This window comes from Apis laboriosa, unplaced genomic scaffold (assembly GCF_014066325.1).
Source record: "Apis laboriosa isolate Shangri-la unplaced genomic scaffold, ASM1406632v1 scaffold113_cov153, whole genome shotgun sequence".
Lineage (NCBI taxonomy): Eukaryota > Metazoa > Arthropoda > Insecta > Hymenoptera > Apidae > Apis > Apis laboriosa.
In genome coordinates this window covers 326127-351833 of record NW_025220892.1, presented here as the reverse complement: position 1 = coordinate 351833, position 25707 = coordinate 326127, and the positions used below count along the sequence as shown (strand labels likewise).

Here is a 25707-nt window from a genome sequence, read left to right as displayed (position 1 = left end):
ATTAACAAGTTATGCGCGAAATTTTTAAGAAAATACGAATATGTTACACTGCAATTATTATATTATTATTATTGCTATTATAATCATTGTTATTATCATTATTGCGCAAAATCTTCGAAACACAATTGTATATATATCTTTTCCTTTTGTATTTTGGATGAAATGTATATTTTAATAAAATATCCAAAGTATGAACTTTTTTAATTTCGTCTTTATATTGTACATAACTAAAAATATATGTTTCTTTTTTTTTCTTTTTTGTCAATATGTACTTACTTTATGTTAATGTTTTCTTTTATTAAAAATTTGGAAAATTATTTTCAATTATGAAAAGATTATTTAAAAATTTGGGATATTTAATTAAATAATATTTATAAAATAAACAAAATATAGAAAATTTATTTCCTAAATAATAATTTCTTTCGATTAGATATGTAAAATATTGAATAAAAATTTGATGTTTATTAAGTTTATGTTTGTTAAGTTAATGTTTTTTAAGTTTATTAGTATTTAAAAAAATTGATATTATATTATAAATAAAAATAACAAAAATATAAATATATGAAATAAATTATGAATATTATTTATTAAATTATTTAAATCAATATAAATTTTTCTTTTTTAATATCTATTTAATATCAAAAATTATTAAATGATCTAGTGACTTTATCTAGTAACTTTATCTAGTAACATAATTTATTAAAAAATTGGTAGTATATAATATTATAATATTATAATATAGAGCGTACTTCAATTTATTTGAAATCATAATAAATCTTGGTGATTTGTGTGATGTTTGATATGTAGTACAAGAAAATTATTTTATATTTAAAATAAGTTTCTGAAAATTTGTTTTATACAATGGCTATGTTCGAAGTATTAAGAAAAGAATATAGTGTAAGAATTATAATATATATATATATATAAATTAATAATAAGTTGGAGGTTATGTGATTTATGTATTTGAGTGATATTTTCATTTGCTTTTTTTAGGATTATTTACAACAATGTTTTAAAGTATCAGATATACAGACATTTCAAAAGAAATGTACAGAACGGTGTACAAATGATAGTGATAGAAAAGCTGCTATTGATCAAGCATTAAGGGACACGCTTCTTGTAATATTATCTGAAAATGCATTGAACAATGTGCAATTACTTGAGACTTATATTACATTCTGTATTGAATTATGTAGAAAAGATTTAGCAACTGCAAGTATGCCAGTGATGCTTCTTGGAGATATATTTGATTCAATGACACTTGATAGATGTGAACAACTTTTTACTTTTGTTGAAAACAATGTAGTTGTGTGGAAAGAAGATTTGTTCTTTAGTGCTTGTAAAAATAATTTATTAAGAATGTGCAATGATTTACTTAGAAGATTATCTAGATCACAACAAACTGTATTTTGTGGAAGAATTCTTTTATTTTTAGCTAAGTTTTTTCCTTTTTCTGAAAGATCTGGTCTTAATATTGTTAGTGAATTTAACTTAGAAAATCATACAGAATTTGGTTCTGAAAAATCAGAAGGAGATGATTTAGAACAAATAACTAAAGATGATGATAAATCAGAAACTAAAGTGCCAATTGATTATAATTTATATAGAAAATTTTGGGCACTTCAAGATTTTTTTAGAAATCCTAATCAATGTTATCAGAAAATGCACTGGAAAGTATTTTCAGCAGTAAGTTTAAATTTTTATATTAGTATAATTATATTTTTTGTCATAATCTTTATATATCTTTTATATTTTTTATATATAATTTTTCAGCATGCTTCAAGTGTATTATCTGCATTTTCATCTTTTAAATTAGAAGAACAACGTAATTATCCTTCAACATGCATTAAAGTTGATTCTTCTATAGAAGGATCCCATAAAGAAACTCCTTATTTTGCAAAATATTTGACAAATCAGAAATTATTGGAGTTACAATTATCTGATTCAAATTTCAGGCGATATGTATTATTGCAATTTCTCATTCTTTTCCAATATCTTAATAGCACTGTTAAATTTAAAGCGTAAGTATCTATAATTTATACATTTTTATATATTATATTTTATTACAATTGAATTCACAATTCCTCTTGATAGAATTGCACATTTTTAAATAAATCATTAGTAAAATGACTTTGAAAGCTATAAAACGATGTTTGTTTTCCAAAGCTTCCTTGCCAGTGGCTATGAGACAAGGTCTGCTTTCCTTAAATAGTGTTTCAAGTTATCAATATCTCAGAGTCTCAATAACTTTTGTATTTTTTAAGTGAAACACACGAACTGAAGCCTGACCAAGTAGATTGGGTAAAAGCAACCACAGAGCAAGTGTATGCCTTATTGACAGAAACACCTCCTGATGGTCCTACATTTGCAGAAACTGTTAAAAATATATTAAAACGTGAAGAGCATTGGAATGCTTGGAAAAATGAAGGATGTCCAGCATTCAAAAAGCCAGCTCCAGATTCTAGCACTGATATAGAAGATTTAAGGAAACCAAAGAGACCAAAACGTAGAATTGGAGATGTTATTAGAGATGCTCAAACAGTTGGAAAATATCATATGGGAAAGTAAGTAATTATTTAAAAAAATTTATTATATTTATTATATTTTATTATATTTTATTTTTATATTAAATATGCAATTCAATTTTATTATTTGTAGCCCAGAACTTACAAAATTATGGAATTTGTGTCCCAACAATCTTGAAGCATGTAAATCCAAAGAAAGAGATTTTCTTCCATCTTTAGAAACATACTTTGAAGAAGCTATTATGCAATTAGATCCTAATGCAATGGTAGAAGATGAATACAAGTAAATATTTTTATTACATATGTATTTCATATTATTAAATTTAATTAAAAAATTACATGTTGATTTATTTTATTTATTACAGGAAAGTAAATGATGGAAATTTCGGTTGGAGAGCATTAAGATTATTGGCTAGGCGTAGTCCCCATTTTTTTGTTCATGGGAATTATCCTATTAATAAACTTCCTGAATATTTAGAAACAATGATCAAAAAAATTGCTAAAGATCGTCCAGTAAGTATAACACTATTATCTTATTATTTTTATATTATGCTGTTATATATTAATGTCTAAATTTGAAAATGAATTTTAACTTTGAAAGCAGACACAGTCAGATATAAAATTAGAAACGGAGGAGACTCCACCATCAGAAGCAAATGATCAGGAATTTAATGAAGATGTTCTTAAACAAGATAGTGAACAAGTTGAAACCGAAAATACCGATACAAAAGGACGAAAACTAACAAAAGTGACACCTGAAATGGTAGCGAGATTGTCAGAGATTTTGAAAAACGATTGGAAAAAATTAGCAACTAAATTTGGTTATACAAGTGAAGAAGTAAATAAATATTAAAATATATCTAAATATATAATATATAATATATATATATATATATATATATATATATATAAAAGTTGTAAATTATAATTATATATCTTTTTTCTAGATTTCATTTTTTCAAGGTAAACCAACGCCATATGAGCAGTGTAAAAATATGCTGGAAATTTGGGCGGAAGAAGACGTTGACGCGTCGATGGAAAATTTAGCATATATCTTAGAAGGTTTAAAATTTACAGAAGCATTAGCTATTTTAAAATCTTAATTATCTTTTAAAAATATAATTTATAAAAAAAAACAAAAATGTACAGTATGAATGTATGAATGAAACTTTTACAGTTTTTTCTAAATTTTTTTATAAATCCTAATATTAATTTTTAATATCACGAAATTAGTACGTTCAGTTGTATATGGGAAATACAATGGAGTGATGAAATATATATTAAAAAAAAAATTTATATAAAATAATAAAATGTATATTTAATATGAATTTATTTTCAAATTATTGCTTCATTTATGTTGTAATAATTTATGAATCTTCAAAGAAATTGTTTGAGATGACATATGATTTCTAGCTTCAATATAAATATAAATATGTCAAAAACAATATCATATTGCGCACATATATAAACTTTTTTCTTTATTTTAGTATATGGAATCCATATATGCTGTATTTTCCATATACAAATGAATATTCTACATACTTTAATTTTCAATTAATATTAAATAAAAATTATTAATAAAAAATGCATAAAAATTATACTTACTTTTATACCATTGTGTTGTAATCATTTTAGCAATTATGAATAATTTCTTAGGATTTGAACAATATATATTTAGTTTGACAGAATAATGAAATTGTAAAAATTAAGATTTACATGATTAAGATTACAATGAAATAATTATATGTTTATATTTAATATATTAAAAAAAGTAAATATTCCATATATATCTGTTCTTCCTTTGAAATAATTCATATATATTTTAAGAAATAAGAAATAATTTTACTGATCTGAACGTAGCACAATTAGATCAATCTATTTTCAAATTCATTAGAGTATCGAAAATCGAATATAATATCGAAAGTCGAATGTAATATCGAAATCAAAATTCAAATCGAAGTCATATTGAAATCGAATTCGATTCAAGACTCCATTAAATGTACTTTCTGTTTTTTATTTTAGAAAGACAATAATAAAGTGTACAAATAATACAAAATTTCGAACTAAAACGGTCGTCGGTGCAAACTATATCGAAAGATAATTGGTTTTACATCAGTACGTCAAGATCTACATTACGGCATCGAGAAAATTTTCTTTCTTTATTTTCCGATATGAAATTCGCCAACAAGCATGCTGACAACCTAAAGGTATAGACCGACGTTTTCTCTATCTAATCGTAATAAATTAGTTTAACATTAGTAATATATCGTATCTTCGAATTATAGACACTGACTTAGACTCGATTTATGCTCGATGTAAAAGCAGAGGCCAACAACGATTAAGACAGCGATAGCTTGTGAATGGTAATGTGTTTCATTTTGAACAAGAACTATACGTAAGTTATAAAATATTGCTACATATATACCGAGTAATTTTCGAAGCATAATTTATAATTATTCACAATTCAATTTCTAAATAATTCTTTTGCTGCATATACATATGTTACGTCTATGGATCTGCAGCTTCATACATTCATGCAATTATGTATATAATATTATCGCATCAAACGTGTCTGCCACAAATTATACACAGAGCATAAATCCGGATTCCAGATGCAAAAAACTTAATAATCTTTTACGGAATCCTTTTTTCCTTTTATCAACTTGTTTCTTATATCTAACATACACACTCATATGTATTGGCTAAAGTGTAAATGCAATTCGATTGCGGATATGAACTCCGACATTTTTTATTAGGTCGTAAGATAATCATTAGTTTATCTTCTTTCTTTTTGCCTCATTTTTTTTTCTTTTAATACCTTAAAGGTAAATTGTGATTCGGATGAATATCTTGATCACGCTTCGAAGAATCTCCTCTCTGTAGCAATGATATAAGTACTGGACGTTTATTGTGATGTAGGGAACTCCTAATAGCGTCGAGTTTTTATTTGACGCTTGATAATGATGATGGATTAAGAGTATAGGCGAAGTAATTGATATGAAACACTGATTAACGATGTCTAAACGATCAGTCTTATTTCTTAAAGAGAGAACGGAAATTCGTTTAAAGCGTTGGTTAATGACTTGATAAAGATATCTTGTGAATTACAAGTAAATTTTATGATTAGAAATGAGATGGTATGTTACATTGCATTTAGTAAACTATGTTTGAATGCTTGTTTTATGTTTCTTTCTTTTTTTTTCCATTGTTTTTCGCTAGTTAATCAAACAGGAACAATATATGATTTACTCATCTCAATTTCTATTTATACAATGATATTGTTATCAAATAGTTTATGTTAAAAGATAGAAAAAGAAGAAAGAAGAAAAAGAAGAGGAAGAAGTAGAAGAAGAAGAAGAAGAAGAAGAAGAAGAAGAAGAAGAAGATGATGATGACGAAGAAGAGAGAAAAGGAATAAAAGATTAGGAAGGAAGTGGTATAAAAGTTAGTCTTCCATGAGAGAATCCAAGTATTCCTTGTAATCGTTTTCCGACATCTCGTCCTCGTCCTCCACAATTTCGGCGTTTCTTCTCCTCCTTGTGGTCTCGCTGGTTACTTCTATACAGAGTAGCGCGAACTTGTTGTCACACGAATAACGAACTTGTTCCAAGAGGCGTCCTCCTGTTAACGGTGATCCTAATCCATAACGATCCGAACTACTTGAATGCCAAGCGTCGCAATACGTGTCCATTGCTCGGTCTCCTAATTTATGTGATCCGTGCCATGCCACTTTTTCTGGCCTGAAATGTTAGAAAATGATAATTATAGTAAATTTGATAGAGTTATAACGTTACAATATAATTTTAATCGAATCGTTTAGATAAAAATTTGTTTTAACAATATAATGTCTTCTTTCTTTTTTGAAGTGATTTTCTATTAATCTTTATTTTTATCCGTTCTTTAATTTCTTGAAAGATCATAATTGTTATAAATTATTAACATTTTTTAATTGAAAAATAATTGCTTTATTTAAAAAAAATTATGTTAGATGTAAATCTTCTAAAAAAAATTTAAAATTTTTTCTTCTATTGATGTTATTTCTATCTTATTTACCATGCAAAATCAGTGAGGATATTTTTCCCATTAAAACTATAGATTCTTGGGTTTTGTGAGAAATAGGCCCCGTTTCCGTTGAACATTTCCTTCCATGAGTTGAAGAGAACGTCCCCCTGACGAATCAAGAAGTGATTTGTAATACATATGATACGTTCACAGAAAATTATTTGAAAGAATTTTTTACAAATAAATTTTATATCAGAATTGATGTATTTTAGATGGTAAATTACCTTTATGTTAACGATAGGCAAATCTCGATCTCCAAGCCTCACGATGCTGTCAACATTTTGAACTCTAGAACTGAGGAATGCGCGGAATGTACCCCTCAAACCAGCTCGCTTCGCTTGTCGATAACAAGCGTAGTCAGCTCCTCGTACACCGTGCATGTCCCCGGTAAAGGGTTCGTTCAAAGCAGCCATTCGTAACTGAAAATTGTAATATCAATGTGATATTCCTGTATTTATTGTTAGTGTTAGGAATATAAAAATTTTTTACCTCGGAAATGAAATGAAATGAAACATTTTGAATGAAGCATTTTTAACAACAAAAATTAAAAGAAAAAATATGAGAAAATTAATCGTGCTGATGTCTTACCATTCGTGGATACCACTTCATAGTAGGAAGATTATTCAATCAAAATTAGATAATATATTAGTTTAATTTTTATCGATAAAAACACTCAACAGCATTAAGATATATACTCACTCCTGTTCCGTCTGCTTTTACGGGTATTTGATTGATCAGATTAGAAGCCTCAAAAGGTGGATTCATCGGGGGTGGTGATGTAGTAGGTGGTGCTGGTGTAGTTATTGGTAAAAGTGAGCCCAACTATGCAACATAGTATAAATATTTTGAATTGGAAGGATACTACTAAATAACTGAACACTAGATTAAGGATAAGATCAAGGAATTCAGATTATCAGAATATTAATGATGATAGAAAGAAATTTTATTTAACAAAATATATATTTTAAATTAATAATCGAATATTTTAATTTATAATCTATTTAAATTAGAAATACCAGGCATAGATATATATTAATTCAGTGTCATAATTTAAATTTGAAAATTTGAATTTAAGGATATTTAAATTTAAAATGAAAAAGAATAAATTTAAAGAAACATTCTTTTGTATTTTATTTAGAATTTATATAATTTTTTCGGATAGTATATAAAAATTTTATAATGCAATATAGAAAAATTTTATACTAACTGCAATGTATTGCCAGCCATTATTCACTCTAACGAGTAGTGCTTGTTCGTCTATAATGTAAGCTAATGTTCCAACTGGGCTCACGGCAGACATCTAAAAATATAACAAGATTAAAGCATTTATATATTATTCGAAATTATACAAAATGAATTTTTAAGTAGAGTTGATTTACTTTCGTCATAGCTTCGGTATTTTGAAAAGTTACTGCTCCTGGTACAATCTTTGTTGTGCTTTCGAGAGGACCTCTGGTTGCAGTTGTTCCAGCACCTTATAAAAATTTTATAGACAATTAGAAGACAGTTTTAGAGATGCATTAAATTTTATTACATAATTTTTTGAATTTAGAATACACGAAGAAAAATAATGTGTCTTTTAGGATTTTTTTTATGATATTTAAAAACTAGCATGTATTACCTAAATGTTCTTTTAGTTCCTTCAATTGTTTTAATTCCCGCAGTGCTTTCAATTCGTCTAGACTAGTTCTTGGTCCTTGCAGCGTAGGATATGGAACGTGTTTTTTTTTAACACTTTGAACTAACAAGATATTGTATTTTTAAAATTTATATTAAACTTTGAAATTATAAATTTATGTTTTTCTCTATATTTTTAACAATATCTTTGATTAAATCATAAGCATCGAATCATTAATACAATAGATATTCAAAAAATATGTTAAACGAACAACATTGTAGGTAAATTTTTGCTTTATATTCGTATAACGATGATTAAAATAGATTTCTATTAGTTCTGATATTATTTTATCACGCCTAATAATATTTTCTTACCTTGTCTAACTCCATAATAATCTCTTTCACCAAAGATGTGACTTCTGCCGATTCCTGGCTCTCCTTTTTGTCCGATTAAAGATAATCCGGGTGGACCTGGTGGTCCAGGAGGTCCTGGAGGTCCCGGGACTGGAATATAGTTTCCTTGAGATGGTGGTCCAGGTGGTCCTGGAGGTCCTGGCGGTCCTCTTTGACCTTCCCTTCCTGGTTGTCCTGGAATTCCAGGAAAACCATCGTCTCCTTTATCACCCTTTACCTGGAAATTATTTAAAATTTGAGAAATTTAAAATATTACTCCTAGATGAGTATCGAGAGCAAAGAAAAATAAATTAAAAAAAATATTTCCAATAAATTTAAACGAAGAAAAAATATTGAATAGTAATTTTTTTGATTCGTGATACGTTTGAAATATAAATTAATTTCCGTGAAGAAACATCATGAACTCTTCGCACTCTTAAAAAAAAAAAAGGCACTTGAACTAGTTTCACCAAATGCAAATCGGCATAAATCTCGGTACGTGTTTTCATCGATGCGAAGCCATTCGAGAGCGCAATAAAAGCGTCGAGTTTGCCTTACGTTGGCTCAGCTTTTAAACCAAAGTGTTGTGAATTAAGCCCTGCCACGAGCATTCGCTCGTGCTCGTCGGTTGTCACTTGTCGGCGACGAAATTTCGACGAATTTCTGTTTGGGACGCCGAATAAATCGAGTTCGCGGCTTCGCTAGCCGACAAAGATGAAAAAGAGTAGGATTGAGGAGGAAAAAGAAAAAAGAAATGGATAAAAATAGAAGGAACGAGCGTCAAGCGCACACTTGCATTAATTTCCGTCACTCTGCGCTTTCTATGGTTTGTTCAATGAGACTTGCGGGTATACACGGTGATCTACGAGCACTGTTACAAGTTTCGTGAGTTTCACAAAGTGGTCGTTCCGACTAAAAAATGTTCAAGTTCGCTCGTTTGTAGCTGTAACTCGTACGAGCGTTTTGCGTTGTAACGGTGATTAAACAAGCTTGGCAAAGATCGAGTCGAATCGGCTTAAAAAAAAGACGGGAAAAAACATTTTTAAATTCATAAACTATTATATGCAAATAGAAGAAAAGAATGATTTGCAAATTTCGAAAAATTTTGTAACAGGAATCGATCCTGTAGATTTCAATCCACTACGCTACGAGATAGGATAAAAGATGCATCCATTATTTTTATTCGTTTCGCGTTGAAAATTCTCGAACAATTCTCCTTTCCCTCCCCCGCTAATCTCCTCTCTATTTCCCTATTAATTTTCATAGAATATTTTTTACTCTTAGAAGATCATATCGCACCGTTGAATCTATCGAATTATTTTTTCCAATTTCTTTTCCATCCACCAGGTGTTTCTCTTCCCTTATACAATTGCTATAGATGATTAAACGTAAACTAAGAACTCGACCTGGATGGTTGGATATTTAAAAATAGAAAAAATTAATTTTCAATATGAACTTTAAAAAATATTCAATACTACAAAATTTCGTTACGTTTTTAATCGAAACGCTATTAAACTTTCAGCAGTTTAAAATTGTTTTCCGTATATGTTTTTCGTGGTATTCGCAAAATTTCTCTGATACGATCGACAACACGAAAATTGCTTACGGATATTCGATTACACAATTTCGAAGCGCAATCTGTGAATGAATAATACTTACACCGACAGAGACTCCATAAGGGCTCGGTGTGCCCGGTTCTCCTTTTTCTCCCTTGGGCCCCGCTGGTCCAACAGGTCCAGGAAGTCCGGGAGTTCCAGGACGACCCTGTTAGAAGTAGTTACTGATATACAGAGCTTATACCTTCTTTCACTCATGAATATTCTATGTTCATTAAACCTTTAATTAATCTCGCATGCAGTTCAATCTAGCATACACTTCGCTCGATTGTTACGATTTCTTGTTTTAAGACCTGATTATTACATTGTTAATCGAAATAAATAGGTCTATAACAATCGATTAATCGATCAAGTTTCATTGATAAATCAATGCGACGAGTGTATTGCTATTATCTTTCTATTGAAGAATGTTATGTGATACTCACTTTCATGGTATTCTGTGGATGGCATTGAAAAAAGCATATTATAATTTTAGACTTTGATTATTTTATACATTAATGATTAATTAATAATTGTTTCCAGTAATAGGGAGTATATGATAATTATTATATAATTCTTTTATTGTGAGAATTGGGAGAAAAATTTCCACAGAAAGCGTGCATAATATTTTTCTTTCTAAAATATAGAAATGAAAAAATAGTTGCAGATAATTAGAATATATATATGTGTATAGAATATATATATATATATATATATGTTAGAATAATTTCTTTTTCGATATAATTATTATATCAACTTTACTGTTGAACAGTGAAACAGTCTAATCTATAATCTAAAACATCAACTATCTTTACGAAGAATTAACATCTTGAGATTATATCTGATAAAGTTTATAGATTGATACTTGTCTATTACAAGATTAAAGTAGGTGGCCAGCAATTGATCTTTGAAAGTTAGAACTGTATAGCCTCAAAGTTATAGAATCTGTCAAAAGCCACCGGTAGAACTTTATCTTAGAGCTTGCTGGCTCTACTCTTAATATTTGAGTTATCGATTATTGTTCTTCGTACGATCAAATTAATTAGAATAGTTAATTAAAAAATTCTCACGACAAAATATTGTAATTACTTATACATAGATTTTAGACTTGTTCTTCTTTTTTTCAACGAAATATATGGATAAAATACGATATATTGTACATCTTTCAGTATTATTAGATACACGATCTCTATAAAATAGTATTTTATCTTGTTCATACATCACCTCTTATCATTTTAATTATAATTCAAGAAAAATTATTTCTCCTATATACTGTCAACAACAAAGAAAAAGAAAAAAAAGTACACATTTTATTACACTGCATACAAGATTAAATAACACGCAACCATTCGTGCAAAGAAGCGATAATAAAATAATTTTACCGAAACTCCATTCTATTGACGGATAGGAAATCAAACGGAAATAGAGGGATTGATCGATAAAAAAAAAGAGAGACAGAGAGAGAGAGAGAGAGAGAGAGAGAGAGAGAGAGAAAGAGAAAGAGAAAGTGGAGGAAGTAATAAAAAGAAGTTTTCTCGTACCACCCATCCAGGCAACCCAATTTCTCCCATCGCTCCCGGCTTTCCAGGTGGGCCGACGGGTCCCGGTGGTCCAGGGCGTCCTCTTCTCCCCCTCTTCCCCTCCGCGCCCTTTTCACCCTTGATCGTGATGTAGTCTCCGGAACTCGCTATAGCGGTGGCTCCTGGCGGACCTCTCTCACCTTTTTCACCTTTTGCACCCACGATTCCCTGAACACCGGCAACTCCATCCTTGCCTGGCTCGCCTTTGTTCCCTTGCGGTCCTTGAATACCATTTACACCGGGAATTCCTGCTGGTCCAGAATCACCTTTATCTCCCTTCTCGCCTTTGGTGCCCTTGTCTCCTTTGTAACCACGCGCACCACCCTCTCCTTTGTCGCCTTTTTCCCTTAACACTAATTAATTCGTATGTAATTAATTCAGGAACGTAATTGTTCACGTTAACGTGGCTAAGATAAAAGGGAGAATTGTAATTTTGTACGACGATGCAACGATATTTGGAGAATGATATAAGGATGTTGCGTTTGTATTTTTTTTTTTTTAGTAATGATCTTTATTTTTAACAGATGGTCGATCATTTTGAATTTTTCGATCAGTATAAAAGTGGAATTTATTTTTTTTAAATCTATTTTTTCGCAGGGTTTTCCGGGATTAATTATTTAGGAAAATATCGCGCATGTTCGATTTGATGAATCTCCAAATGTCACGATCGATTAATATACAATTAAACAAAGGAATATCATTAATACTATATTATTTCGATATTTCAAAATTATCATATTTAAAAATATGTTGATTCAATTATTTCCTTGTGGAATGGACAATTGTACGATTGTAATTATGAGATAATAATTCTTACTCGATTCTCCAACGTTTACTCCTCCAGGACCGCTTAATCCAGGCAATCCTGGCGGTCCAGGCGCTCCCGGGGGGCCTGGTTTCCCTTCTGGCCCTGTGTCTCCTTTATCACCCTTTTCAGCTGGCCTTCCATTCTCACCTGGTGCACCAGGGAGACCCGGCGCTCCCGGTGCACCAGGTTCACCCTTCGATCCTTGAATTCCTCGAGCACCCTCATTCCCGTGATCTCCTTTCGCGCCTTTATGACCTGGCTCGCCTTTGTTACCTTTGGCACCAGCGATTCCCGTCTCTCCTTTTGGTCCTGGACTTCCCGGAAGGCCTGCCTCGCCTTTCTGCCCTGGCAATCCTGGCCTCATCGTGATTCCTTCCGTCTAAAAATAATTATCTTTGCTCGAGTTTTGGAAACGAATGATTTTTCTTATGTTATTCTTATATTTATTGTTTATATCATATTATTTGATATTAGAAGAAGATTTGTAATTCTTGTATACGTGGACAAGCTTTGGATCTTTTCATGTGTCAATGATAATTTTGATTCTAATTATCGAATTTACTTTGTGAATAATACTATCTTAAAATAGATAAATTTACAATGATATTCCTTTCATTATCAATTGTAGATTTAGAATTAGGAAATAAGTTTTCAAAGATATTCCTTTCAATATTAATACGCAATTTCTAAAATTTTAGAATTTCTTTCTCTTCAAATTTTACATTAACGGATATAATTTTTCGTTGAAATAGCGACGTTATCGCGTTAAAATATTCTCGAAATATACGACGTGTTTTAAAATACAAAGGGAGAAAGCTCTGGTAACGGAATTGTCGTACGAAATTCATCATAAAGTTACGCGATAAATTTCAGCCCGCCGCAGAGCGCAAGACGAGGAATGCCTGTAGCACAATCTCGAAAGAAGCTTTCGTACCAAAGTTGCTCTAAATATGGAACTATTACTCACCCTATAAATGCCTCGAGGTTTCCAACTGGGCTGCATGCGCATAATAGCCGAAATTTCTCTGTTTAATCATTGATATAAGATCGTAAACCTAAAAGCAATCGGACCGATCCGACGTGCCACCTCCACCTCGTTTGTATCGTACAATGTTGATGGACAATCGTCTCCAATGTTCAATCGAACTATTATCCTGTTCTCGATGCCTGTTTGCTTTGCAAACATCTGACCGATATCCTTTTATCGATAAGTTATGTCACGCGCGAATTATTCGATGAGGGAAGGAATTGTGCTCAAAGCACTTTGTGGTTTTGGGAAAGGAAATTTGCTTCTTGAATATATATATACACTTCTCGAAAATCTTGCGACATTTGTGGTACTTTGTCGAAAATTGAAAGAAATATGCATTTAAAATTTATATTTTGTATTAAATATTACAATTTTTGTAAGAGAATCATAAAGAAATAAGTATCTTGATACTTTTGAACAATAATGTATATGATTTTGTGTAAAGTGTCTGGTTTTAGATTACTTGTCGTTATGAAAATAGTCTGTCAAAGAAGAATTGAATAGTTATTTGATATAATTAATAAGTGATTATATCGCATATACTCTTTTAAATAATAGTATATCTAAAAGTATAATTTACTAATAAGAATTTTTTATTTCTGATAGAATATAAATATTTTGTTCTGTATAAACAAATATTTTTCCTTATGCAATAAAAATATAATATCAAATAATAATTAATTACCGTAATAATTACTCCAAATATATTTTTTTATTACAACAATTTTTTTCTGCGAAATACAAAAAAAAAAAATCTCTATCCCGTATAAGCAAATATATTTCAATTCAATATTCCAACTCGATATTCTTCCACCACGCAATCGCAAATAGAACGGTCCAACTATTCCCAACGAATTCTTAATTCGTCTATCGATAAAAAAATATTTCACCACGCAAGCATTACGCGAGCCAATATTTATATATTCGTGATTGTAACAATCGCATCCAGTCGAATATTTATCAAGCGATGAAGTCGTACGTTTTTCAAATGGCGTATCGCTGGGAATTAACCAATGCAGATGGTGAAACGAAATTTCCGATTGTGCCAAAAAAACGAGGAAAAAAAAAAAAACAACCGAGAAACGAAAAAAGAAAAAAAAGAGAACAGATATATCTATTCAGATTCCGTTTTTGAGAGTGAAAAACTTTGATCGATATCATGTTTAATTTTGTCGATGAACGTTCCAATCAATGAACACACGTTTATTCGATCGTTTACAAGTCTCAGTTTTTCGTAACCGCAAACGAATCGAACGTTTCTTTTTATTTTTTTTTTTTCCCCTCCTTCTCTCTCTTTCTCTCTTTCTTCTATCTATCTTTGCACGAAACGCCTCTGAACGCCTATTTATCAACGCCACCGATCGCTTGCTTATACGTCACGTCAAGTTTCTTAAAGCTTTTCTACCGACTGGTTTCGAACTTCCAGACTTTCTTTGCCTATTGAGAGGCACGTATTCAACCTGAGGTATCTTTCATTCCTACTCTTTTATCCGGTTGAAGTGTATACGTGGATGGAGTATATTCTAAGTAGATATGAAGCGATCAGAGGGAGTCGGGATAATTCGATGGAATAAAATTGATTGATTTTCGGATCGAAACGCGTTTAGAAGAAGTACGAAATTTCATGTAAAATCATCAGAAGTCGTATTATAAATTTATTCGATTATAATCAAACAAAAATAATCAGAACGACAAACATCTCTTCGTCCAAAATAATTGTCAATCGATCTGATAAATCAATGATAATAATAATAAAAAATTAATTTTTCGAAGATAAAATGGATACTGAATAAATTTTTGATAAGGATATTGAATATCTTTCGCAAATATTTCTGGCATATACACATAACGATTCGATCTAATAAAACTGATAGATCTCTTCCAAACGTTCGTGCGATACAATTATTCAAATTGGGAATGATGTAACACCTTCCAAGCCATGAAAATGAGTATCTGAAATATTCCTCTGGTCGCAATGTTAGGTTAGCACACTCAATTAACCTACGTGTAACACGGAACACGTCGGTGGAACGACGGCGTTTAGTATGGATGACGTTAAATTGCATCATTCTCATGATGACCTTACTGCGAACGATCAACCATTACGGACTGTTATGGACGATTATAATAAAATTATAATCAATCTCTTATGATTACAACAATGTAATTAATCGAAGGCTGTTATTTTCTTTTAAAATTATGCGATACGAAAATAATTGATTGTGAAATATTATCTAATAATATTCTCATTATGCGATCCTTCAATTTTTTCTTCCTTAAAAATAATTCTTCCTGGTATCACATTGCATTAATTTTTACTGCTTTTCTAAAGCAGCATTTAATATCCCGATGTTGGATTTAAAGAAAGTTTATAAAACAAGTAATATATATTTTTGACATTTAATTAATAGGCGAATATATATATTTTTCTATACGATGTACAAAATAAAATTTCTTTAATTCAGAAGATCTGTTTGAAAATTAATGAAAATTTTAAACATAAATGTATAACAAACATAATATATTCTTGCCGAAATTATTACGAAAATCAGATCATATACGTATAAATAAATCATTTCTCATCACTCGATAATATTCAATGACAATTCGATGACGAGAATACATAACAAGAACAGATTTCCACTTTTAGACCGACTTGACTCATCGCATTAATCGAAGTTCTACCATACAGAAAATACATGTTCTCTTCGTATCTACGTATTCTAATTTCTTTTCCTCGATGTACGTGCGCGAAATACATTTCCAACGATCTAAGAAACCAAAACTATGGAACAAGCATAATAATCCCCTCCCCCTCCTTTACATCATTCAGATGTTTCATCTTTGGTCTGGAATCGAACAATGTGTCTACACGACAATTGGCCACGACGACATTTTCGTGTAACCAACGAAATATGTGCAGTGTTCGATGGCGAACATCTTGCTAAGCAACACCCAACACCCACCAGTCACTCACCTGCCGTACCTGGCCGCCACCAGCCTAGAAATTGCTTTCTGTATTCTCAGGAGAAATCGTTGGAATACGAACCGGCACCAGTTCACGTAAGATAACACTTCGGGGTCAAAGTAAGATACTTGGCTTGTCGGAGATTCCTATTCAAGGTTGCAAAATTCTCCGTAGGGAGCAAAAAGTCGAACGGTTTTCATCCAGTTTCTTTGTTCTACACGGTCGTTCAAGCGAGCGGTTTTTAATTAATTCGAAACGATTCACGATGTTGGATTTGATGAATTTTTGGAATGACGATTTTCAAAATTAACGTGTGGATGTTAGTTTCTGTAGATGGTCTTTGATATCGAGAGAGGATGGATTTTTTTTTTAGATAGAATGAGAAGATTTTACGAGTGACTATTTTTGAAAATTTTTTTTTATCGAAGGAATAATAAGAAGTAAAATAGATTTCTTAGCGAAATATTGGATTATATTGTAATTTAAATTCATAAAAGTAAATATTATATAGAATTATATCTATTATATATTATTATAATTCTGTAATAATAATTTTATTAAAATATAAAAACTTTCTTCTTTTGACATATAATCGACGAGCCTCATCAAATTTTAATCAATCCGTCAAATTGAAAAACAAAATTCATTAAAAACAAAAAACATTGAAAACGATTCATCTACCATCTCTTATAATTTTCCATTCTTAATTTCGTTCAATTCGACATCCAAGTTGTAATTCCAAAACTTAAGAAGAAATCAATTTCCAATAATATTTCTATTCTATTATTAAAAAAAATCATTAACTGTGCCATATTATTGCAAGAAATTTAATATTCCCGATTTCAGAATTAATTTCGTAGCCCCGATCCCTTAAAATTTATTTCGCGTTAATATCACAATGGCGAGATAGGATAGACATCTCTGGTTTACGATTTTGCAACATGTGTTCCCGAGGAAAATACGTGACATCTTTTTGAAAAATCTCACGCAGAATACCGCACACGAAAGTATTATTCACACAGAGCTTTCTTGCATCGAGGAGAATCTTTTACCAACGCGCGACGCTGTAAGAATACCACGGGTACAAGTAGAGGGTGCAATAGGGGTTGCAGGATCTCAATATCTCTTTCTCGAAACTTTTCTCGCGACTAAAATATTCTTCAGGCCACGTTGTTTCCACGTTCGCTTGTGTTAGTGTTGCGTGTTTTATAGATGGAGCTTAAAATATTATGAATATTTTATTCTCCTCTATGGCGTGCTTCAAGATCGATCAAATTTTAATCTTGTTACTTGTTTGGATGTTTTTGACAAGTGAAAATTGCTTCTTTCCTTTATCTTTATCGTTTCTTTGATTGGAGAAATTTAATTTTCTAATAAGATAGATCATATTAAATAGAATGGAATTTTTATTTTAATATTTTATTTTAATTTTGAGAGAAAGATTATTCGATGTAATAAAAAGTTTCTCGAAAATATATTTAATTGAAAGGATAATAAGTTACTTATAGATTTCCATTTCATGTTTCCAAGAATAAAATTTAAGATAGGAACATAGAATCAATTTTATTATCTATAATTTTCTTTGTATAATTTATGTTTCAAGAGAATTTTTTATATATTTTGTTTATAATTAATAAGAGAGATTAAGAAAAGTTGACTATAGATAAATTTAAATATAAATTTTTTAGAGAAAAGATTCTTTGATTAAAATATTATTTATTGAAAAAGTATATGTATTAACTATATATTTGATAATCCTATTAATTAACGAAAAAAAAAACAAGATATTTTACATAAAATAGGAAATTCATTTTCAAAAACATTTAGAAACGTGCAATTTTTAATTATTTTTTTCAAATAAACAAAAAATCTCGTATTATATTATACAAGGAAACATTTTTAGTTTCAAGAGTATCCTGTCTAATGTAAATTTTAGATACTTTTATTTTTTATTCATAAATATACACTGAAACAAGATGAATTTGTACGTGAAGAGAATTATATAGGGAAGTTTGTAGGATTCTATTAAAATTCACGTAATTAAATGCAGTAAATTTAAGAATTATCTACCGTATATGACGCAGCCGAAATTATGCACAGTTCAACTTTCGTAAGCATAATTCATGGACGACCATGATAAATTCTCCTTCATAGTTCTTATTTTTACCATGTTGCTATTAACCGAAACGTGCAATAGTTATATTATTACTGCAATAAATTTACACACCGTATACATCTGCGCGAAATTATTCGAATTTACGAAAAAAAAATAAATAAAATCGATAACATTTCTTGTCGTGACAGATGTATTACAATTCATTTCCTATATTTCACTTATTTAAAATTCATCGAAAATGTTATCAAGCAATATTTAACATTTCCTTGTATATGTATACATAGATTGATTTTAAATTTATATTAATGTGATCGTTTATTTTAATCTTGAGCTTATTTCTTTCGATATTTTAAAAATTGTATATACGTATATTAAACGAGATACAATTTTTAATAAAATTTTAGAAGATTTTAAAAGATTTATACTCGTAATTCATAACTAAGCGAAAAATAATTTTCAATTTAATAAAATAAATACAATTTTAGGAAAAATTTCTAATAATTTCCAAAGAAATTTCGAAAAAATATTTAATAAATTTTAAAATTCTATAGAAATAAAATATTTCTAATTATTCACAATTTAAAATTCATTTCGTCTCATCAATAAAAAAAAAAGAGGAACGAAAAGAGGAAATTATCATATAATATATTAATATTAAACTCATGAACTCTATTATTTCTCAAGATTTATTTTTATATATACGTATCCAACGGTTGATTCGCGAAAAAATCATACATTTCATTCAGTTTGTTTCTTTCTCGTTCCACTCTTGCCGATGGCACACTTCCAAATGTTACGCCGCGAAACGAGCGACCTGATCTCGGCTGCTAATTGTTGAAACGTCGGAAAGAGCTTTGTTCGTTTCCAAGTACGTTAAAAGCACGGAAAAGTACGGAAAATCGTGCCACTTCCGCCACCGACTATGATTGCAGGTATCGTGATAATAATTTCATTGGATCGTTATCATTCTAGAGAATTCCATCCCTTTGAATTGCTAGATGTATATATGTTTGTTTGTACAAAAAAATAATGTTTTTCTTGATTCGTATTTCGTTTTCTTTTTTTTTTTTTTTTTACATTTTGTACGTGATTTTAATCGTTTGATAGGTTCATAAAAATATAAAATCGTAGAAGCATCCATCCAGTTGTACTAATCAAAAATTCAATTCATATATTCAACTTATAAAAATTATTATTTCTAAAAATATTGTAAAAAATTTGAATATATATTCGAGTTACATACATGTCTCTTCTATCACATATTCAAAGCATACCTCTATTCGAACATCCTCTCATGCTATTCCATCGCAATCCCCGTTTCGCTATTATTCAAATCTCATCTCTATTCCGCCCTACCATTCCCTCGAAAATTGTCGCGATTAGTTAACAGATTAAAATCTGTTTATCACGAAGGGAACTTTCCATGCTCTCGATCACGGAGTCGGAATAAATAATACAGCCTTTTCCGCGAGGCAACAATGCGAAACAAACAAAGCTGGGTAATAAAGGAAGTTTGTAGAAATTTCATAGGGGATGTGTAACAAAGCAACGTTTTCAGAGAGACGTTTTTCAAATGCACGTCATATTACGCTCATGGAATACGACACTTTACGGACTATTCATTTTTCAAAAAGAAGCATCAACTTTCTACGTTTCTTCACTTATTTAATTTCTTTCTACACTTCGAAACACAGTGGTCGCAGAAAAGATATTTGCATATATCCTCCTGTTGGAAAATTCAATTGATAAAAAAAAATCACGACAATCAAACAACAGCTAATACAAATTTGCAATATATTTTATGAAACAACACGATTTTCGATAAATTTGCACAGAAGAAGATTTTGAATGAAATTTATATATTATTTTTACATTGAATCATCTATTAAATACAGAAGCGTTCTTTTATTATTGATATTTCGTTTAATGCATGTATTTATGTAAAACGCGCAAAACATATAACAACAGTAAAACTACATACTTTCACGAAAATTAGTATTTAAACAAGTTATAAGAAATACAATTGCATGCAAATATTTTCTGCAGCCACCGCAGGTCATCCGACGCCGCACGTTCACCGATGCATTGCGGTGCACGAGAAACGTTAGCTCGCGGATATACGAGTAGCGGTTTCTTCTTGGGATTTTCCAGTCTTTTTTTTTTTTTTTCGCTCGACCGTGGAACAGAGGGAAGAGGACGACGAGAGAAAAGGATGTGGGTGAGGCGGTGGTTAGTTGCCTGAGAAGAAGGGAGGAGGGGCGGGTAAGAAGGGGTGGCGAAAGAATGGAAGAACCGAAGGAAGGAAAGAAGGTGGACACAGGGGGTTCCGCCTTTATTACGTGCACGGTTACTTATTCCCCGTGGGCTGATATCGCGTTCTACGTATTTCCATTCAACGAATTTCTTGCCCCTTCTTGCTTGGAACAACTGGGAACAGTTGCGACCGAGTGTCGTCGTAAAAACGTGCAACTTCTCCCAAGTAATGTGCACACGGGACGACTTGTCTCGTTGCATGTAGAGAGACATTAGTTTCTCATACAGTTTCTCTGTATCGTTGTATGCAAAAATGGGAATTTTCAAACGTTAAACTTGCCTACGTACGTTCGAAAGGTTTTAGATTGGGTTGTGTTTCTTGTAAATATTTGGACAATTGGTATATATTTTGGAATAGAAATAAATGGATATTCTGCTATTTTAGTGTATTAATTTTTATCATATAATATTTTGAACATATTATTATAAATACTTTAATTATGGAGTTGTATATGTACGTACTATTCATAGATTGTTTAAAAGTTGGAAAAAATTATATAAATTATATATATTGATTTAATATTTTATGTGATAAAGAAAATATAAGACCTTGATATGTTAATAATTTTACCAACAAATGCAATTTAGCAGATAATAAGGTTTCATTGGAATCCGATACTATTAAGTATGCAAGTAGTACGTACATATAATATGTCAGACATACGTGAAATATTATTTTAAGTTCATTGGTACATGATATCGCACTCTATTTGTCATATATATGCCACTTTCCTTGAATAATTTGAATAAATCTGATTTAATGGAGTTCCTCATAGAAATTTGTAGAGAAAAATTATGCATTTTGAAGGAATTTCACGAACGTGAAATAGATTCTATTTCTATTGAATCTATTTAAATATATTTAAGAGAAGTTATATTAATTGTTAGTTAGAGTAAGAGAAATCACATTTTCGAATAGAATATAGGTTAAATGTGATTTCGATCGATAGATGCAAATGTTGTAAACCAACTCGAAAAGCATTATATAAAAGTTTTCTATATTTTTAAAATTATTACTAATAATTCTAAAATTTCACTAATATATATATTAGTAAAATATTATCATATGCACGTAATTTAAAAACGAGTAGTAAAGGCAAAGTATTCAAGAATTTTATCAATTTTATAGACTAATGGAGTATTCATGAACGAAACACGAGTTCTGTATACGTACGTGGGATACAATCGTGAGATGAATAAAGAGAGACGCGATTCACGGTTGGAAATTTTCCTAGCATCTTGCGAGAACAACGGAGAAATTAATGGCACAAAGCTGTGTATTGTTTATTTTGTTTGCTTAATATTCCCGTTTGCTTGGGAATGGCTCTCAGTCCATGATATACGGGGAATCGGACTAGTTTATATTGGACTCGAACGCGCACGCGTTTATGGCTGGAATAGATTCAACTTAGGGATGTAAATTCAGTTATCGTGAGGGAACGCGTTGGAACGATAATTGAAAGGGTTTATGATGGACAGGATGAATCTCTGATAGAGTGTTCTTCGAGCGTAATGAGTTAAATGTATTTGGCATCGAGAATTTGTATATAGTTCAATTGAATTTTTGATAATTTTGCGAAATTGTATTGACGAAAAAAATATAAAACTAGTAACATTACAATAATAATGAATAAAAATCTAACATTCTTTTTTTTTTTTATTTTTCAAGATATATTAAATATTTTAAATACTACACACTTTTTACTTTTTAATAAGTCACAAGTTAGAAAATAATATATCGTTCTTAATGAATATCGAATTATTCATTCCAAAATTGGGAAAGAGGTATCGTTACTTACATCGTATCCGGAGAATTCTCCTTTTCCTGGGGGGCCTGGAGGTCCTTGAGCGCCCTTTTCTCCTGGTATTCCATCGCGGCCAGGTTCGCCTTTTTGGCCTTGAGGACCTTCCGGTCCCGATATTCCCACGTCACCTTTATCTCCCTTGGGCCCCTGTGGCCCTTCTAATCCTCTCTCTCCTGGTGGCCCAGCAACACCCTGCACAATTATTCGTTTGCATGAATTATTATTATTTCATCAGAATCACTCCTTTAATTAATTATTAATAAATTCCAAGAAAAACGACATCTTCGCTCGAGGATTTATATTCCGCTTATGTAAAATCAATATTTACATAAAATTAAAACATACGTTTGCATTAACATGGTTTAAAGGGTATTGAAGGGGATTATTTGATCTTGCAGTTTGGTCTATAGAGAAATATTCTTTATTTGACATAATGTTATTCGCTGTTGACATTATCATTATGTTATTATTATTATTATTTTTTTTTTATTATGAGGAATTTGGTTTTTACAAAGCGTCAATACCGTCAGCCCCATTTGGCCTTGTTTTCCTTCTTGCCCCGGCACCCCTTGTTCTCCTTTCGGTCCCTGGATCATCTTTGGCATCGTAAAGGATGCCATCAGGGCTGTTGCATTGCAGGTGCACGTGCCGGGTTCTCCTTTCTTCCCTGGCGGACCCTGCAGCATTTTGATCAGTCTGTCATTGCAAATATATACACTCTCTACGAAGGGTAAACTTTGTTACGTGCGGTGGTGGATTACTAACGGGTAATCGAATTACTGGGGATAACAAAACTTCCATCCTGGCATTTTGTAATTGTTCATTTACATTGTATGCATGATTTCGTGGATAATCTCAGCGATAAGCGATTTAACGTTGCGATTGCTAATGCATGTATTATAAACTAAACGTTGCCAGGAAAATGATTAAATTACAAAATTATAAATTAATGAAATTATAATGATTCAAGGTGCGTGGAAATAGCGTTTGTTCGTTGTTTTAATCTTAAATCGCAGTGTTAAATTTTTGGTATTTATTAAAAAGAATAAATGTGGAAAATTATTTCGTAATTACTTGATTTTGTTTCTCAATGATATTGACTGTAATTATTCAAACGTTACGCGAGCACCAAAAATTGATCACTGTATCGAGTCAGGGGATGAATACATCAGGCGTTAAACAAATATAATTCTATACGTATCTGTATATTGATAATTTCGAAAGATAGTGAATATTATGAAAGGGGTTCCTCTGTAATCAATGTTACATGCAGTGGTTACTAGTACTTCAACATGCTGGCTAAATTGGCTTGCTCGAGTAGGAAGATAAATGAGTGATTTCAGATTGGAATGTATTCAAGCTTGCTTCATATGCATGCTACTGAATTATTATTGCCGAAATACGTAGTTTTCGAATAATGAAAGATTTCTAGTTCAAGTTCTTCATTGCTGTTAAGTGCAGATTCTTGTATATCCAATTTTATAAAAAGACTAATTTTATAATTAATTTTTTAGAAAATTTAAAAAAAAAAAGAAATTCTAACTTTTGTAGCAATTGATGACGTAGTTATTTATTAAAAAAAGTCGAAATTTATTCATTATTCATATGGAAGAAAATTTATTTCTTTTATCTTATTCTATAAATTTCACATTTTACATGAAAAATAATTCGAAAACGAAAAAGCGAAATTTTAATAATTAAAATCGATTACAAAAATCATAGGTGATTTGAAATCTATGTGAAAAATAATTCAGTTTTTTTTTACATATTTTATATTTTAAAAAAATAACGAAAACTTGAGAACAAATAAAATTCTCATTGCAACAAATAATTTTTCCCCCACAATAAGAATCAATCACGAATTTATAAAAACTCTTTACACAACGTTTCAGCAATGAATAAAACAAGATTATCACGCATAACTAATTCCCGATGAAAAAAAGTGTCTTAAATTATGAAAATATATTCCCTTGTTACGTCCGACGAATTGCGGCATTCATAATCCACGGTAAACTGCCGTCATTACTCCATTATAAAAGATGAATACCATTTCAACAAGCCTACGGAATAACGTTAAATCGATACATACGCCGCCGTCTCCCTTAATACGTGTGCTTAATACTACTGAATTATTATTCATTTATTATAATGAAACTCCGACGAATACACGTGCTTTATAATATTTCAGACGAAGCCAAACGAGCAAAATCTCGCGCAACCAACAATAATTCCTTTTTTCCCCTTTTTCTTCTTCTTTTTTTTCTATTCTAATTTCTACCCACTTTCCTCGAACGAATATCGTTTCAACTATATAAGTCTATTTAATTCTTTTTTTTCGACATTTGACTTGAAAAGTTTTAACTTGCCCGGTATTTAGGCCACACGGTATTCATTCTTTCGTATGAAAACAATACGGTCGTAAGCGAAATGCAAACGCGCGATCCTGTAATATGCGCAATGCATTCAGGCCTGCCTTTATACGTGTATAGACTACTGAGCTATTACAGTTGGAAGTCCAGCGGTTTGTGTGTAAGGATTGCTAATGGAACATCTTTGATACTGTACGATACATACATAACCGGTATAACACATGCGATATACTAGGTGGTATATAATATAGTTCGGTGTATAATTTGCATAAATTATACGGGGACATTTATGCATTCTACGTGCTACGGTCGTACCTACATTTCTGGATACGAGTCGACTTTAAATCCTACCTTAAATTTAATTCCACGATTTTAGAATGGATGGAAATTAATGAATTAGTGTGCACAGTGTATCATAGGCGAGTTTAAAACCGCTTTGAATGTCGATGTTAATTGTTTTTTGAATTATCGAAATGTTTTAAGCCAATGTGGCTAAAATGTAACATGTGTGTACGTATAAGTTCGT

The 25707-nt window shown here is 30.7% G+C and overlaps 2 protein-coding genes across 14 annotated transcripts in view; one reads left to right on the top strand and one right to left on the bottom strand.

Moving 5' to 3' along the window:
* The first annotated feature begins 766 nt into the window (after nt 1-766).
* Nucleotides 767-5752, top strand: LOC122716562 (THO complex subunit 1). 5 transcript variants are annotated; one of them, XR_006347054.1, is made up of 11 exons: nt 767-897; nt 994-1686; nt 1774-2021; nt 2167-2193; nt 2265-2564; nt 2659-2808; nt 2891-3038; nt 3127-3363; nt 3473-3587; nt 4548-4732; nt 4811-5752. XR_006347054.1 is itself a non-coding variant. In XM_043939800.1 (10 exons), the coding sequence occupies exons 1-10, from the start codon at nt 862-864 to the stop codon at nt 4556-4558; spliced, it is 1965 nt and encodes a 654-aa protein (XP_043795735.1). In that variant the 5' UTR covers nt 767-861; the 3' UTR covers nt 4559-5752. The 5 variants fall into 5 exon arrangements, 4 of the variants coding, with proteins under 4 accessions (XP_043795735.1, XP_043795716.1, XP_043795707.1 ...); XM_043939800.1 differs by having other exon boundaries at nt 4548-5752; XM_043939781.1 differs by lacking the exons at nt 4548-4732; nt 4811-5752 and having other exon boundaries at nt 3130-3363; nt 3473-3944.
* A 201-nt stretch (nt 5753-5953) lies between these two features.
* Nucleotides 5954-25707, bottom strand: part of LOC122716526 (collagen alpha-2(IX) chain) — a 333714-nt gene continuing 313960 nt past the window's right edge. For 3 of the 9 annotated variants that reach the window (XM_043939686.1, XM_043939733.1, XM_043939750.1), the window contains 16 exons: nt 23337-23489; nt 22807-23004; nt 13548-13577; nt 12590-12959; nt 11734-12125; nt 10639-10650; nt 10257-10361; nt 8580-8835; nt 8209-8328; nt 7967-8061; nt 7795-7887; nt 7287-7409; nt 7176-7190; nt 6812-7006; nt 6579-6694; nt 5954-6265 (listed from right to left, as the gene is read on the bottom strand). In XM_043939686.1, the coding sequence (XP_043795621.1) occupies nt 5971-6265; nt 6579-6694; nt 6812-7006; nt 7176-7190; nt 7287-7409; nt 7795-7887; nt 7967-8061; nt 8209-8328; nt 8580-8835; nt 10257-10361; nt 10639-10650; nt 11734-12125; nt 12590-12959; nt 13548-13577; nt 22807-23004; nt 23337-23489 (2568 nt within the window). In that variant the 3' untranslated portion in view covers nt 5954-5970. The remainder of the gene's footprint in view (nt 6266-6578; nt 6695-6811; nt 7007-7175; nt 7191-7286; nt 7410-7794; nt 7888-7966; nt 8062-8208; nt 8329-8579; nt 8836-10256; nt 10362-10638; nt 10651-11733; nt 12126-12589; nt 12960-13547; nt 13578-22806; nt 23005-23336; nt 23490-25707) is intronic. The other 6 variants (XM_043939724.1, XM_043939759.1, XM_043939704.1 and 3 more) reach the window with 5 other exon arrangements.